The 17,903-nt window shown below is 41.0% G+C and overlaps 1 protein-coding gene across 1 annotated transcript in view; it reads right to left on the reverse strand.

Annotated features, from left to right (window-relative positions):
• Window positions 1-17,903, reverse strand: part of iqca1 (IQ motif containing with AAA domain 1) — a 152,847-nt gene that overhangs the window by 46,613 nt on the left and 88,331 nt on the right. Inside the window, exons 11-13 of the mRNA XM_048598862.1 lie at window positions 12,652-12,738; window positions 6,745-6,800; window positions 2,427-2,509 (exon numbers count right to left, since the gene is read on the reverse strand). Of these exons, the coding sequence (XP_048454819.1) occupies window positions 2,427-2,509; window positions 6,745-6,800; window positions 12,652-12,738 (226 nt within the window). The remainder of the gene's footprint in view (window positions 1-2,426; window positions 2,510-6,744; window positions 6,801-12,651; window positions 12,739-17,903) is intronic.

Here is a 17,903-nt window from a genome sequence, read left to right on the forward strand (position 1 = left end):
GTCAGCCTTCCTGCTCCTCTGATGCTGCTTGGCCTGCTGTGTTCATCTAGCTCTACACCACACTATTACAAATTCTATTTCTCTAGAATGCAGCAGTAAATACAACATTAGCGCTTAGATCAACATAGATTAGGGATGGAAAGACACAATATGGCCTTCATTGAGGAATCAGTCTAATCTGGTGATCTCTTTCTTGTGCCAGCTTCTAAATAAACATAAGATGTGATCTCGTTAGTAATTTTATTTCTACAACATTTTTTTCAATTAATTACTCTGCCAGGCCAAGGAAACAATGATTTCTAGGCCTTTGGCAGTTTAATGACTAATATTAAATGGTGAAAAAAGTCCAGCCAAAATTTTTAAGAACAGTAAATATTACCTACTGAACCATTTTGGCTGATTATTTGTTTTCAAAAAAAAAAACACACTGCCTCTGTTCCAGCAAGAAAATGTTTCCCAGAAAAGTTATTTAAAGTTCTCCTGAGTCTAACATTTTCTTCCACTGGAAATACAGCCCAGGATTTTGTTTCCATTCAAAATCACTGACCTGAAATGTTCTTGCATGTAAAATTGGGACATCCTTTCCTAATGATAAAGTAAATTGCTTCTACTAATTTTTCATCTCAGAACTGGGCCTTCCCCAATTTGCTATGTACGAGTTCACTCTTTCCTCGACCTCTTGTCACATCTAGTTCCCTCATTATTGTACATGTTAATACCCTCATTTGTAATGCAATGTCAAATTTCCTGGACTTAAGTAAAAGTGCACTAAGGTTGAATTAGAAATATAAGGTTCCAGGTGACGACATGAAACAGGTAGAACTGAAGAAGTTTTGAGCCTGAAGTCTACTAAAAATTTGAGACAATGTTGACTAGAAGGGGTCATTTGAAGTCTTTATTATCTCCTGATTGACTATAGAATGAACACTTACTTTCAATGTGATAGAAGAATGAGATAGATTAAAATATGCAAACATTCTTCATATCGTAGGTATTCTGAAAGTGTCTGGTAAAGTTATTGCTACCTGTGTGATCCAAGATCTTAGGTGGAATCTTGCGGCAGCAGCTAGTGCCTGGATGACAGGCCTTCAAGTGAGTAAGAATGCCCCTTGGACGTGCCATTATGTGGCGGCCAGCAATTCGCAATGCACAGTTGAGAGGCCTGGCCAATTGTGTGGTGAGGCAGGCAGAAAGTCACTGACTATGCCATCACCTCAAAATAGCCCATTGTCCAGTCACCATGATTAAGTGGCAGTGGGATAGACATCTGTGCTCTTCCAGCTAGCAACATCATTCTGCCTGTCTGAAAGGAGAAATTTAAACTTGAACTGCCCTCTTCCCAACTCCTACACTTGAAGGCCACCACAAAAACTCCCATCCCTCTCTGTAAATCCCCCTACACCCCACCCCACGAGAAGAATGTAAAATTTATGTATCTTCCTGCCACTGGATCCCAAGTGATCTAGGCCTTGACTGGCAAGGCCTCTGGAGCTGTAAGCATCACCCTACAACCTCTTTCAGTCATACTCAACCTTCCATCTGTTATCTTTGACTTACCTTTTAGCAGCCTTGACTTGTCCTTAGTTCCCTCAGTTGTGCCAGGGCCACTACTGAAATATTCTCAATCGTGCTTGATCTCCTCTCTCATGCTTATGCTGCCTTCAGTTGACACTGACCTTCTCTCTACCATATAACTTCCTTCCAGTGTCAAACATGACTCTCTTTAGGGCCACCAATGACCTGCCTTCAGTCCCTTGGACAACCATTCCTTCTCTTCCCTGGACAGGAACACCAAAGCTCCATGCAACATCTCAGCCTATTCTTCCTTGGTCCAATAAGGATTTCTAAGGAAGAAAAATAGCCCCTACTCACTCCAAATCTACCAGGAAGAATATCTTGCCTGCTGTCCATCATTTTTAACCAGTCATAAGTCTGCACATTTTCTGGCAACTTAATTGCAAAGATACAATTTAATCTGTCGTGTATTGGTTTTAATGAGGATGCATGACATGTTAATGCATTTTAACTTGTTGGTAATCACAGTCTGCCAACAAAATATTCCCCACTTTCATCCCACTGTTGGGAAGCTGGTCTTTCACTTCTCACACTGTTAAGTGCCCCCTTTGCCTAATTTTTTGCACCCAGGAGTTTCACTGGATTTCATCACTTGAAAATGTTTGGAATGTAGCTGTCATAAAGCTGTCTCTTACTTCAAGGTGGTGTGTAATACATTGAAAATAGGTTGTAACCAGTTTTTAAACATATGAACGATATACTAATTATTTATTAAAAAAGATTCCTGAGTTATCCATAGGCTGCCCTGAACCTGCTGCAACAGATCACTTAGAGATAACAAAGGTGTAGAGCTGGATCACTTATTCAGCTTATATGTATCAACTGCAAAGGTAGAAAGATTTTCTCCATACCTAAAAAATCAGAGAGTCGCACATTTCTTGGCCGCATGAGAAGACCTTCACGTATTAATTCTTCATAAAGCGAATTAATTGTCCTATGAAAATTCAAGATTAACTTTTAGTACATACATCCCTGTTTCTATTATGTTTCAGGTCTCTGTGTTCATTGATCGCGTATTGGCCATCGTCCCTGTGGTGCTTTATATATCCAAGGAAGTGCAACTTGACCAATTTAAATGGTTGTGTGTATACCATGTTGGTATGATGGGCTGAATGGATTCCTTTTGTACAGTGTCATTCTATACAGATGTTTTAATGCAGTTGCAACTCTTTTGCTCATACTGGATAGTTATATTCACTTGCAGGGCAATATCATAAAATGATCATTACAAACAGGGTCAACATGAACTTTTTTCTTATATTTGCAGAGTCATTGTGCCAAATAACCTCGGGCACTGGTCCTTTTGCGTCAGAATGAACTTGTGTTTAGAGCAGTTTGGCTGCACATGGTCATTTGGCTTGCCTGGTATTATTTCACCTTTTTTGTTATGTGTCAGTAGTGCTTGGTTTCTGGACAGAGATTCCTTGTCAGAGATCTGGGAATTCATTGACCTTGCACAAGTCAGCCAGGATCAATATAAATTTAAAGGTTGAATAAATGAACTCAACTAGTCAGTCCAGGTGTGACAGAAGCTTTCACTCAGGTTGTTTTAACATTCATACATGGGTCATGAGTCCTTATTTCTTCCTTGCCTCTTTTTAACTGCCTGGGTTGGAGCTTTGATTTTATGATATTTCAGTTGTGCAGTAATTTTTAATGTTAATTTGTTTGAGGTGAATGGAGTTACACAGAGGACTTAAGAAACATCTCAAATAAAACAACCTTATCCAATAAATTAATAATATTAAACTGTGAGACCTTGTAACAATTTCAACCCATTGTAAATGTGCCATTACCTGTACATTGAAGTGAATGAAATACTGTGAATATTTCATTTGTCTGGTATACCTAAAGACTTTAAATACAGCTTTGATTTCAAGGAAGAAACTTCAAATTGTTCTTGGTTTATTTAAAGTCTGAGTCCCATTACATTGGATGTTTTGTGTTTAGCATGACAAAAAGCTGTCATGTTTGATCCTGAGAAAGCAGCACTTTGTAAATGTCCATACACGTCAGTGTAATATACAGCCTGTTCAATGTTTACTGCTGTTGTTTTGATTGAGCCTGATGTTAAAAACTATGGTTTGACTGCTTTAAATCGATGGTGTATAGTAACTCTGGGCCAATCAAATGGTTAATATAAAAACGTTCTCTGCAGATTCTGTTTGTTCAAATTGAGGTGAGAAGCAACATTTATGAGTTATCTTCACCATACCAGCAATGCATTGTTCACACATAGGCATTTAATAATTCAAAGATACACTTCAATTATTAGTAACCAATTAGAGAATGGGATTTCCAGGGGAATGCGTATTGGGATTGGTTCGGCGTTTTAATTCCAGTACTGGAGAGATTCAGTCATAGACTCTAATTTTTCATATGATCGACTGTTGATTGGCTAGACGGGGTGAATAGACTGGACATTTAGCAGGCATCGGGTAGGAATGGTGGAAAGGATGAGAGCAGGCCTGACTTAACCTCCCCAAGGCTGCCACTCCGCTGCATTAGTTCCTGGAATAAAGATGGAACCAAACAGGAAGAGGCCAGGAATCTGGGACCGGGCAGCTTCTCATTTTGCTGATGCCAAATCTGAAGTCCTTCTGGACACAGTGAGGGAAGGGAATGAGGGCCTCTTCCCATACGACAGCAAGAGAAGGCCATCCTCCCAGGCCAAGCAGGTCTAGGTAGAGGTCAGAAGCATGGTAAGCAGACAGAATTTGGTCTAGAAGAACTGGATCCAATGCAGGAAGAGGTTCAAAGACCATAGCATTTCTGTTAAGGTAAGTGTCACACAGAATCCTCAGGACAGGTCTCTGAATATGTATTACTCACCAGACAAACCAATTGATGTACCTAAGGAAGCATGTTGTTCCTAAACATAGGAGGGGAGTGTGCTCAGCGGTGGAGACTTCAGCTCTCCCTAAGTTAGTTTTCTTGATGTTCTCTTGTGTATCCCCAGGTGTTGATGTCAAGGTGGTGCAGGTTCACCATTTGGCACCATGCCAGGTATCACCAGAGCCAAGATTTAACCAAGCACCGTGACACCTTAGAAGTGCATCCTCTACCAACCTGAGGACCTTCTGGCCAGGGGTGGCACAGATGCAAGATGTCCTCTTCCTCCAGGTCCATCAGTAATGGTTACAACATCAGATCATGCCAGCCTTATCCAAGGTTGACAGGATCAGTGCAGTCTCAGCCATCTTAGGGATGATCAATTGTGTGGCAAGAACATTGATGACCTTCTCCACTCTGGCAGTGTACATGCCACCATACTCCCTCCGATACTTCACACACACTCACTCACTCTCTGCTTCTGTATCCAACTCCAAACCATCCTCATTCTCCACCTCTCTCACTATTGTCTGCAACATCTTCACTCCTTTACTGTTATCTACCCCAATCCGTCACGGCTCTACCACTGCATGCTGTATGTGCTGCCAACTCACTCACTCAGGACAAATTCCCTCCTGCATCAACACTAACAGCTGTTCTAAATACTTTCATCCTCCTTAATACCGGTCTTGCTCTTAATCCAGGAGGGAGCCCACAATAGGGCAGAAAGAGTCAGGACAGGATGATGTGTGGCCCAACATTCTACATCTTACCCCTTATGAAGAAGGGACCCTGACTCTAACTGCCCTGTGTGACTGACTGTGTCCAACCCCTGTATAGTACTGGAGGCTGTCTGTGCACCAGGACCCCAAATATAGGCAATCTGCCTTAACTTATCTAAGAAACTTGCTCAGATCCCCATAAGATTCTGTCCTTACAGACGGTCATGGTCTGTTTTCAGCTGCTGATCTTGCTCTGAAATGGTCTGTCTTCTGGCACTGCCGTTTGTTTCATTTATTCACAGGATGGGTGTGCCACACCTTTATTGTGCATCCCTCACTGCCCAAAGAGCAGTTAAGAGTCGACCACATTGCTCTGGGTCTGGAGTCACGTTGCCATTTTATGACAGTCAGTGATTACACAGTCACCATTGACCATTTATTCCAAATTTTTATGGAATTCACATGTTACCATTTGCTGTGGCAGGATTTGAACTCCTATCCCCAGAACATGCAGCATGGTGGCTCAGCGGTTAGCACTGCTGCTTCACGTCGGCAGGGACCTGGGGTTGATTCCACCCTCCGGTGACTGTCTGTGTGGAGTTTGCACGTTTTCCCTGTGTCTGAATGGGTTTCCTCTGGGTGCTCCGGTTTCCTCCCATAATCCTAAAATGTGCAGATTAGGGGTATTGGCCATGCTAAGTTGCCCCACACTGTCCTGGGATGTCCAGGCTAGGTGGATTAGCCACAACAAGTGTAGGGTTATGGGCATTGGTTGGTTTGAGTGGGGTGCTCTTCAGGTGGTCAGTGCAGACTCGATGGACTGATGAACATGAACCTGGGGTTCTGGATTACTAGTCCAATATAGCCTGGTGACATTACCATTATGCCACTGCCTCTCTCCTGAATCTCTGTAATACAAGGGGTGTAAAACATTCATCAATTAGGTCCCGTAATTGCAGAGAAAAGAACTAGTTTCTTCCCTCGCTTTCTTTTGGTGTACTCTATGTGCCTTTTTATTTAACATTTCCACACGTAGCTATACTTTGCAATTACCTCGAACTTATTGTTCAGCTTTGTGATTCTGAAGCTCACTACACTCCCATCCGCTCAAGCCAATCTGAATGGTCAGCAACTCCAACAGGCCCTGCAGTGCCAAGGTTCTCCAGTGGTTACTGTTGAGACTGATGGCCTGCCCACAAATGAGGTCCCATGAACTGTGGATCCATGTAAATCAGGTTCTTTGGGCAGAGAGAGATTTTCCATCTTGGGAAGAAAGGGAGGGAACAAAGAGGTTGGAGGCGTGGCCAAGGTAATATTGGGGTCAACACAGCTTTAAACAAGCTCAATTGACTCGTAATTATTTATTTGCAGATGCCAATTTTAGAGTCTACCTACCCACTGTATTATGAGGTTGAACACAGGAATGGGTAGAAGGGTGGGGGATTGTGCATTCACCTTATTCTACATGATCCCCACTTAAAAGCACACTGGGTTGGTGAATGTATCATCCAGCCAATTAGTTACAGTTTTGTTTCATTGAAAGCTTGATTAAAATTTAATTTGCAAAATATCTCTGTATGAATCACAGTATGTCTCTTTCCAGTTTGATCGCTACCTGTGCATTGTAAAATCTTTTTCTTTTTTCTTCTTTTTTCCTTTCTTGGCTTTTTTCTGCATGAAACCAGGAAACACAATACATTAATAGAACACAAAATTCTAACATTTGTTAGGAAGTCATCCAATGTGCAAACATCTGTTTTTAAAAAGAGACTTATTAACTACTGTATTTCATAAAGATTAAAACTGTAAAATTTATTGACAAAAATATCAATATCTAGAGAACAATATTGTACGTTTATGACACCCTGTAGCAATGAGTCCAAATTCTATCTAAATGTCACAAAAATCATTTTGAAAGCTGCTGGATTGTCATAAAAAGAAGTCAAATGATTTATTACTTGTTCTTTATGGAAAATAATGTGCCAATTAGGTCTATAGTTCAAACCACTCTACACGATTGACTATTAATGTCCCAAACGAAACTACACAAAAGCAAAAATCTCTGCTTTGCACCATCACCCAAGAACCAACACAAAGAAAATATTTTGTTAACTTTTCCATGACATAACTTGTGTAAGTTTTACATAACTATCAACAGATCATTAAACTGCAGAAAATGTTTCAGTTGAATTTAATCCTGTTTGTAGTTGTTACCTAGCCAAAATTTTCTCAAAATCAACTGGGAATGGGAATACTAGATAATTTTCTTTGCATGTTTAGCTCAACAGTACCAAAGCTCATGGTAGAGACACATCAGCTAACTCATCACAAATTGTAGGACTTATATCAAGAAAATCATTGACTTAGCTGAATAAAGCCCACTATGCAGTTAGCCGGCATTTGTTGCTGCTGTTCTGAAATCTCCTTACAACATAGGGAGGTTTATTCCAGAGCACCGATAGGCAAGAGATACAGAATCACTTACTTTCAAGTCGGTTTGTGTGATATACAAAGTGATTATTTTAGAATGGTTTCCTTAATTAACTGGTAAGGATTATCCAGATGTTGATAAATATCTTCCAAAAAGAACACTGTAAATTATTGATATTAAACTGAACTGCACCTGTCATATAAATAATATGGTTACAAGAACAGATCAGAGGCTGGGAATTCTATGGCAAGTAACTCAACTCCTGACTCCCCAAAGCCTGTCCACCATCTACAAGGCTCAAGTGTGATGCAATATTCCCCACTTAGCTGTATGGTTGTAATTCCAGCAATGCTCATGATTCGCAACACCATGTAAGCCAAAACAGCCCTCTTGGTGACACCATAACCACCACCTTCAACATTCATTACTTTCACCTCTGATGCACAGTGGCAACTTGCCCAGCTTCATTCAACAGCACTTTTCAAAGCTTTGGCCTCTACCACCTGGGAGGACAGACACAGCAGGTATATAGAAACACAATCACCTCCAGCCACACACTAATTCTACTGAGGTTCTTTCAATGCTACAGGATCAAAATCCTCAGACTGTCATCCTAACAGGACTGTGGGTATATCGATACTCCAAGTTTCAAGGCAGCTTACCACCACCTTCTCCAGACTTCCAAATAATGCAAGAAAAATAGAACAAATCTGCAGGGATATTACACATTTGCAAGAACTATGGTGTGGTGAAATTGAAGCACTTTAATTACCTAAATATCAATTGGAATAAAGTTAGAGTAAATGGATAAAGAAGGGGAAGAGTTTATGAAATATGTTTAAGAGAACTTCTTTCAACAGTATGTTCTAAGTCCAACAAGGAAGGAATTATTGCTAGATCTGGTGATGGGGTATGACATAAGCCAAGTGCACAAAGTGTCTGTGCTTCAATCTGAGAGGGCTGATAGCCAGGGTAAAATGGAACCAAAGACCGACAAGAAAAACAACACCAATAGGTGATCCTTAAGGAGGAAATCTTTCAAATACAAGCTACACACAGTTCAACAAGGGTGTAAAGTTTGGGGCCCGAAACCAGTGTCCTTTCATGGTCAGGGAAAATAAGAACATAACGCAACCAAAAAAAAGTGTACATGATGTGTATCATGTGAATTTTTCAAATAAGATCCAGGCCAAATACAATAAGTTAGAAACATAGAGGTCTACAGGAAAAAGGCCCTGTGGCCCATCAAAAACAACTATCTCATTATTCTAATCTCATTTTCCAGCAATTGATCAATAGCCATGTATGTTTTGACAGTGTAATTGCAAATCTAAATGCTTCTGAAATGTTATGAGGGTTCCTGCCTCTACCACCCCTGTAGGCAGTGATTTCCAGATTGCCACCACCATTTGAGTGAAGTTGAGACGGAGTGTCAAGGCGAAATAAGACTAGCTCCCAAACACCTGGCTCAAAGGTCTGTGGCAAGCCTGCACCTACCAAACCACGCCCGCAGCCCCCCACACCCCCAACACACACGCACGTACACACACACACACACACACACACAGACACACACGCTCAGAACTTTAACACTGGGAGCAATCTTAATTGCTTTAAGTGAGATTTCTGCCCTTATTGTGGGGAAGCGGGATGGGGTAAGAGTCCTGCTGTGGAGAATTGTTGGTCAATCACTCACCTGGCAACTCCATTCTCCCAGCAGAACCATCTGGCACTGATGGCCACTGCTGCTATAGGCAGTTCCGGCGAAGAGGAGTACTGGCAGGCCCTGATGAGGCCCGGCTGAGGATGACTGAAGTCCAAGTTTGACAGATTGGTGGGGTAGGTGAACGGAGACAATTGCCCTTGGGAGGTGAACCTTGCCAGACACCAGCCCACACAGCTAAAGTTATCAGGCTTCCCACATGGCATAGGCCTCCCATAAGTGATGATTAGCAGACCACTGAAGGGCCTCAATATTCCCAAAGCTGATTGGCCAACCTGACAGTTCCACTAATCCTCATAAAATTGAGGCACAGCTCCGGGGCAGGCTGGTACACAGACGGTAGGCCACTTTCTGGTTTTCATAAGCCCCTTCATCTTCAAAGATGCAAGCACGAGAGCATAAAATCCAGCCCAATGTGGACAGGATGGCAGTTGACATAAAAATGAACCAAAAATCTTCTGCTGGCATGTACATAACTAAGAGATAATAAGTGGTGAGATGGGGCCTGTTAGGGATCCATTAGGGTCAAAGAAAACGATATATGTTTACAGGCATGGAGAAGGTAGAATCTTAATAAAGTTTAATACAAATATGTTGGAGGTGATGCATTTGACAGAAGAGGGAAAGACAGACTCTTCTCTTAAAAGGTCTCCTCCTGTCATTGCACATTGATTCTCCTGTCTGCTGCTGGGGCTCCATTTCCAAATCTTGCTCTCACCGGAATAGTAATCCAAAACCTGAGGCTAACAATCGGGGGATAATACATTGTAGAGCTGGAGGAATGCAGCAGGTCAGGCAGCATCAGAGGAGCAGGAAAGTCAACATTTCGGGTCGGCGGTCCTGATCCGAAACATTGACTTTCCTGCTCCTCTGATGCTGCCTGACCTGCTGTGTTCCTCCAGCTCCACACTGTATTGACTCTGACTCCAGCACCTGCAGTTCTTGCTATCTCCGAATGTTAAGGGGGCATAGGTTTGGATCCCATCGAGACAGATGGTAAATTTGGAATTCAATAAAAATGTAAAATAAAAAGCAAGACTAACGATGATCATGTAACCACTGTTGATTGTTGTAAAAACCCATCAGGTTCACTAATGTCTTTTAGAGAAGAAAATCTGCCATCTTTACCTCGTCTAGCCTCTATTTGACTCCAGACCCAAAGCGATGTTGTTGCCTCTTAGCTGCCCTGTGGAAAATTGGAATGGGTAACAAATGCCAATGATGGCCACATCTCATGAATGAATAATTAAGGAAAAAATCCTAAATATAGCAACTGTTGCTGATGCAGGAACTCACCGATAGTCCTTCCAAATCCCTTGACTTATTAGTCAAAAACAAGGTTTCACTTTCTTATAAATGTGAAGGATTGTAAAGTCTTCAACAAGCACTGTACATCCACTGATTTTGCACCAGCAAAAGAAAATTAAGAGGACACAAACTGAAAGTTGCTCGTTAGCTCTTTAAATTGTGTGATTGGTGAGGGTGGGGCAAAAGGTAATGGGTGAGGGGCAGATGTGGTCTAGGTCCTCATTAGCAGCCTGAAGTGATTAAAGTGGCAGTTTGAGCCTGTGAGCCACCTACTCTGTATGCTTCTAGTGGCCTTATAGTATCCACACACCAGTACCCTGACGGTCAGGCCTTGCTAGGTGGTCCAACCAGAAGTGGCTGGCAGCCCCCAGTTGACATTTTTACACGTTTGTATTTCCATAGCATGAGCGGTGTCACATGACTTGATGTGGTGGCACAAATGTTTGTTTTAATGTGCATAGAAAGGTTTAAATACAATTAAAAATAAATTTGTCACTTTGTACAGAGAAGTTATTTTCGCCTATGATTGCTGGTCACTTTTCAAGTACCTATATACGCAAAAAGACTAGAAAGGAATTGAGTAACTTAACTTACCAAATTTTGAATTAGTTAATCTGAAGTGACTGTCAACAAAGTGATATCTAATCTTGCTTACCTGATGAATTACAACTCTGGGACCAGATATATCCAAATCAAAAAGGCAATTTGATGTTTTCCTTCTTTTGGTGATCACACGTGCTTATTCATAGTCTTTAATGCAGTTGACAAGTTATCAAGAGACCATGCTCAGAAAGCCTCACATTTCTGGTTGGTTCATTTTGTAAGGAAATTCAATCTTGATTGAGTTCTCAGAGCAATGTATCAACTTGGTATGTCCATATGATTTTCACCTAGATATTGCGGTATTTTCAGGTTTTGTGATTCTTTCCTTGATTAGGTCTAAGGCACTATTTGTTTTACAGTGGTACCGGAACAACGACAGTCTTAACAAGAAGCAACTCATCTTCATCAAATATAGTTTATTGCACTTCAGCAATTAGATACAGGTTACAATTTGTGAGATATAGTTACTAAGATGGTTGGTAGTGACCCAACAGTGGTGTCCCTACGTCTGAGCCAGGAGGCCCAGGTTCATGTCCCACCTACTTCAGAGGTGTGTAATAACATCTCTGAACAGGTTTAATAATAATATCTACCAAGACTACTGGGAGACTTAAATTATTTGACAAGTTCATTGCCTTCAAAATCCTGACTTCTTCTACATCATCCCCATCCAAGCCTGTATTTCACCAACTGATTGGGTAGATCTTCATGCAGTCTACACATTAATCCTTTTAGGTCCACTATCTTGTACAACAGATATCAGCATGATCTGGGCGTAATCAAACGAAAAAGTGCAAAAGTTCAACGAATGTTAAACATAAACATAACCTAAGACCTCTTTATGCTGGAGCATACATGTTTTTGCAAAAGTCCAGTCATTTGGAACAGTCCTCACCCACAAAACTGGGCACACCTCTCGATCAGACTAATGAATACATGATTAGGAGGCCTGTATGGGGTTGGGAGGTTGGGGTGGTGATCATTACATTGCTGCCAGATGTCTGGGTGCCTTAGCATCCAAGATTACACAAATCCAGTGCTAGCAAATTGCTATTGGCCAGTACTCAACTGAGAGTGATTTCTCTCCAGATGTTGCTGCGATTCAATTAAATTCAGTTTAAATTGGGCCACATTCAGTCAAATGACAAGGTACAGAATATCTGTGATTAACAGTCAGTTAAAGCCAAATGAAAATGCGATCAAGAACACAAAATCGCCAATTGAAAAACTACTCACATCTTGGAAATTCCACTTGTTTTTGTTAATCTTTTTCTTTTTTCTACATGCTACTGGAGATTGACCTGTTTCAGTCACAAACTGATTACAATGTATAATGTTACTCAGTTCTTTTGGTTCATGACATATTTTATGCTTGGGCTTATGCTAATAGCTCTTCACGGAAACTTCATTGCAGCCTCACTTCGGTATCTCGTGCATGAGTGAACTGGGACGCTTACCTTCTTCCCACCTTTCTTCTTTGAACCTTTATCCCTGTCCACTGCTAGTTTTAAATTCTTCAGTTCCTGTCTCATTAGTTCATCTACCTGCAATATGAAAGAGCATATAGGGTCATAGAGCTGTACAGCATGGAAACAAACCCTTCAGTCCAACTTGTCCTTGCCGATCAGATATTCTAAATTAATCTAATCCCATTTGTCAGCAGCTGGCCCATATCCCTCTAAACTCTTCTTATTCATGCACCCATCCAGTTGACTTTTAAATATTGTAATTGTACCATCCTCCACCACTTCCTCTGGCAGCTCATTCCATACACACATTTCCCTCTGCATGAAAAAGTTCCCCCTTTGGTCCCTTTTAAATCTTTCCCCTCTCATCTTAAACCTGTGCCCGCTAGTTTTGGACTCCCCTACTCTGGGGAAAAGACCTTGGCTATTCGCCCTATCCTGCCCCTCATGATTTTATAAACCTCTACAAAATCACCCTTCAGTCTCCAATGCTCCAGGGAAAATAGCCCCAGCCTATCCAGCTTCTCCTTATATCTCAAACCCTGGTATTAATAAAAACTTTTGCATAATCACTGGCTCTTCATACATAAGCTCTGCCTGAGCTGCTATGGAATAAGATCACATTCCATTTATGCACATGTACATAAATGAAAAGAACTGCTTAGCATGTGCAAAATATAAAATAACTCAAAAACAATTAATTAAATCAAAAATATTGCTAGAAATACACTAAAATCCATCAACACCTGGAGAAAAAGAGTTACATATAAATTTTAGATGTTGCAACATCCGATTTTTAAAAATTGAAAATGAAAGGGAAAGACAAATAGGTAAATGCCCACTTTAGAATTTGCTTACTCATCACCAATAGTTGGTTAAAAGAGTTTAACCTCTTTATTTTCCTAATCAACACATTCAGAGATGTTATTACACAAGTCTGGAGCAGGTGAGACTTGAACCCAGCCTTCTGGTTCAGGACTGTGTTCGCTACCACTGCACCACAACAGGGCCCCTGTCAATCGCTCATGAAAGGCTTTTAGAATCAAGGTATAAAGGTGCAAAAGGCATAAGGAAAGATCATCTTGTAAAACATTAAAAATGTATTAGAAAAGCAAAAATGAAGTCAAACCAGCAAAAGAATGAATTGAAGGCGTGTAAGAGAAACAGGAGAATCAGGAGGTCTAATGTTGATAGAACAGCTCCTGCAGAATCACAGCATGGAACGGTGGAAAAAAGTATGCTTAGTGATGGAATTACACTGTAAATGATAGAAATGGGGATGTGCTTGGCTGGTCCGATGGGAGGTGACAGTAAGAGGCACACTACCATTGTAAAGCAGGAGAGTCAGTGTGTCATTAAATAGGACAGATACAGTCAAGAAATGCTGCCCACAGAAAACAACAAACACTGGTGAGGAAAAAGGACATCTCATAAATTGTAAAATTGCTTGTTACTTTGTGACAGGAAACCTGATTCTTATGACACTTCATCATTATCTGATGTTCTTCCCTCCTATCTTTGTTTTAAAGAAGGACTCAAGTTTTGATACGTCACTGTTTAAAGGATTAGCAGATGTTTCCTTTGTCTTTGTAATTGCTGACACCAGTTACATTTCTACCATTTTCTATTTTTATTTTAGATTTCATGATGTGATTATGATAGCAAATGAAGAATTCAGATTGTGAGCAGAGACAAAAACTGAACTTGCCAGAGAAACTCAGCAGGTCTGGTAGCATCAGTAGAGAGAGAAAAACAGAGTTAACATTTTGACTCCAGTGACCCTTCTTTGGAACCAATTGTAGCTGGGAAAAGGTGGTATATGTGTTGAAGACAGGAGATGGAGAGATAGGAATAAAGGAGTAAACAATAGGTGGAGATTGAGCCCAGAAAGACAGAACAGCAATTGGGCAGACAAAGGGACAGATAATGGTGAGTCAAGGAGAATGAAAATTTACTAATGGTGATCATTTGTGGGTGAAAAATAGGATGGCTGAGATGAAGTGGCCCACGTGATGATAAGGCTTGGTGTGTGGGAGTGGAGGAAGGACGTGGAAGAAGTTGTACAGATCCTAAAATTATTGAACTCAATGCTGAGTCCTGAAGGCTGCAGGGTCCTCAAGTGGAAAATGAGATGCTGTTCCTTGCACTGAGCCTTGCTGAAGCACTACAGCAAGCCTGAGACAGAGATGTTGGACAGGGGACACAGTGCCGTATCGAAGTGACACTCTCTCTGAGGACAGAATGTAGGCATTCCTTCGAGCAGTCACCCAGTATACATTTTGTCTCCCCAATGTCCAGCAGATTACATTGTGAGTTTCACCTGGAAGATGTGCCTGGGGCCTTGGATAGTGAGAAAGGAGGAGGTAAACAGGCAGGTGTTACACCTTCTGCAATATATCATGGAAAGGTGCCGTGTGGGGTGTGGGGAGGTGTTGGAAGTGGAGGAGCAGTGGATCAGGGTGTCCTGGAGGCAACAGTCCCTGTGAAATGGTGAGAAGCGAGGGAAAGGGAAAGTGTGTTTGGTGACGGCATCCTGCTGGAGGTGGTGGAAATGGCAACTAATAATCCTTTGGATGTGGATGCTGGTGGGGCGGTAGGCGATGATGAGGGGAACCCTGTATTGTGGAAGGGAAGAGAAGGGGTGATTTTTTTCTTTTTATTCATTCACAGTATGAGATGTTGCTGGTTAGGCAGCATTTATTGCCCTTCCCTAATTGTCCAGAGGGCAGTTAAGAGTCAACAACATTGCTGTGGGTCTGGAGTCACATGTAGACCAAACCAGGTAAGGATGGCAGTTTTCTTCCCTAAAGGGCATTAATGACTCAGATGGGTTTTTCCAACAATCAGCAATGGATTAATGGTCGTATTCGACTCTTAATTCCAGATATTTATTGAATACAAGTTCCACTATCTGCCATGGCAGTGTTCGAACCCGAGGCTCCAGGACATTATCTGAGTCTCTAGGTTAACAGTCCAGTGATAATACTACTAGGCCATCACCTCCCCTCTAAAGGCCATCGGTTTCACCAAGGGCAGAAGTGCAGGAAATGGTTGGACACAGTTCAGGGTCCCCTGTAGAAGGTGGCATCATCAAAACAGATGGCACTCCTTGTGAGCAGAGATGTGGATTATGCAGCTTGGTTCTGCTTCCTGTATGCTACAATAAATTCTCAACTTTATAGGGAGAAGGAAAGAAGGGAGTGCCATTAATGTTGAAAAGAACCCATTTTAGATGATTCCAGTCATTCTAACAACTTCAATGTGAAGAACAAAACAGTTAAAATGCTCTTACCATGTTTGTGTGAAGAGTTTTGCAACTTAACAACCTGTTAGACTGTAATTTATCTCAAACACAGTACCTTATGGATTGGCTGAGATAATAAATCCCAGAGAGAATTAAAAACAAATTTAACTTTACTAATGCCATTGATCTGTGAACAAGCAGCTGTGTTTAGTTCCACCTTTTCTAAAAAGATTTCTTCCTAACCCTGTAATTTCCTTATCTTTAAACACTTGTCAAACTTGCTTTTAAAATTATAAATCAATCAGCTTTCACAAACTTCTCAGGAAGATTTTATCCAGATCCGGACAACTTGATGCTTGAAAAAAATTCTCATCACCCTGGAAAACGTTCTGCCAGTAAGTCTGAAACTACTACCTTTAGTTATAGTTTTAATATTTACACTTTCAAAATCCTTCATTATTTAAAAAATCTTTACTAGATCACCCATTAACCTTGCTCTGTTCCAAGCTGAATGGTTCTAACATTTCCAAACCTCTCCTCAGAACTGAAGTCTTTCATCCATGGTAAACCTCCTCTGTAGCTTTCAAAAGGTCTTTCATTTATTCCTTAAATATAGAAACCAGAATTGTCTACAATACTCTAGCTGAGGCCTAAAGATGTTTTTAAAAAAATCTGACTTGATGCCTTTGCTTCCATATTCTATTCTACAATTTATAAACCCAAGTGATCAGTATGTAATTCAACCATCTATCAAGCAAATGGTGCGAATGTTGTACGAAGAACAAATGGACAGAATATTTGTAAATAAAGAAGGTGTACTAAAAGATCAGTATTTGTCACTTGGACAAGATCTGCATTCTAAGTTCTGAAAGAATCAAAGGGAGAAATAGGTGAGGTATTGATCGAAACCTTTCAATTCTCAATGGATATATTAGTAGCACTGGAGGACCAGGGGTCATTATTATGCCTCTGTCCAAGAAAGAGACAATTTAGGAAACTACAGTAATTTCCCCAGTGTCCAATATGCACAGGAAATTGGTGGATGCCAGTTACATGAGAAATACTAATGGCAGCTTGAAGAACTCATTTTATCACCGCCACAAGATAAAAGTGCATTGCAAAAACAAGCCACCAGGAGCACGTGTAACTACTGTCAATGAGATTTTGATCAAACGAGACAGAGAGGGAGAGGCAATCAAACAAATAGTTTCCAGAGCGAAGGAACCTACCCAGTCATAAGTTAGTTGCTCTGCTTGTAATATTTTCAGGATTCTAATTCAATTCTAGTTTTCACTTTTGAATCCTGCACAACTGGCTTGTGGGAGAACCAACACATGCAGCAGGGAGACACCCTTCTGAATACAGGTTGCCTAAGAATTCTGGATGTCTGTAAACCGTATAATGATGACATTAATGTGTAGGTCAGTCAGCTGACTGTCGGTGATGAGGAGGTCATTGGAAATTCATTATCAAGAATAAAAGAAACTTCCATTTGGAAAAGTGTGCACTCAACAAGCTTTTTGAACTCCTTGATGCAGAAACAGAGAAAGGTGATAAAAATAGTTCTGTAAATGTTTGTATAATATATAAACTGTTGAAAGGCATTGAAAGTGTCAGACAGCAGGATTGCTGAGAAGATGGAAGCCCTCAGAACTGAAGGTGGCAGAATGTGGTTCAAAAGGCATCCAAGGTCTTAAGTTTTATAAGTAGAGGCACAAAAGCAAGGAAGTTATGAAGCACCTTTATAAAACCAGAACAAAAACTGATGTGTTGGCAGGTAGCTTCTGGATTTTAAAGTTTAATGGCATCGGGACTATTTGCAGATCCCAAAGAGACCCTGACTGTGGTCTGCTCACCCTAAGCAATCTTCTGGAAGGCAACTGATTAACCGGCCTCCTCTATAATGGGAGGCATACCTGTGCTATAGGGCCAACCGGTAATGCCAATGGGAGAGTTGATTATTGCTTAAAATATGCAAGACCTGGGATCACCTCAAATT

This window comes from Rhincodon typus, chromosome 7 (assembly GCF_021869965.1).
Source record: "Rhincodon typus isolate 14 chromosome 7, sRhiTyp1.1, whole genome shotgun sequence".
Taxonomy (NCBI): domain Eukaryota; kingdom Metazoa; phylum Chordata; class Chondrichthyes; order Orectolobiformes; family Rhincodontidae; genus Rhincodon; species Rhincodon typus.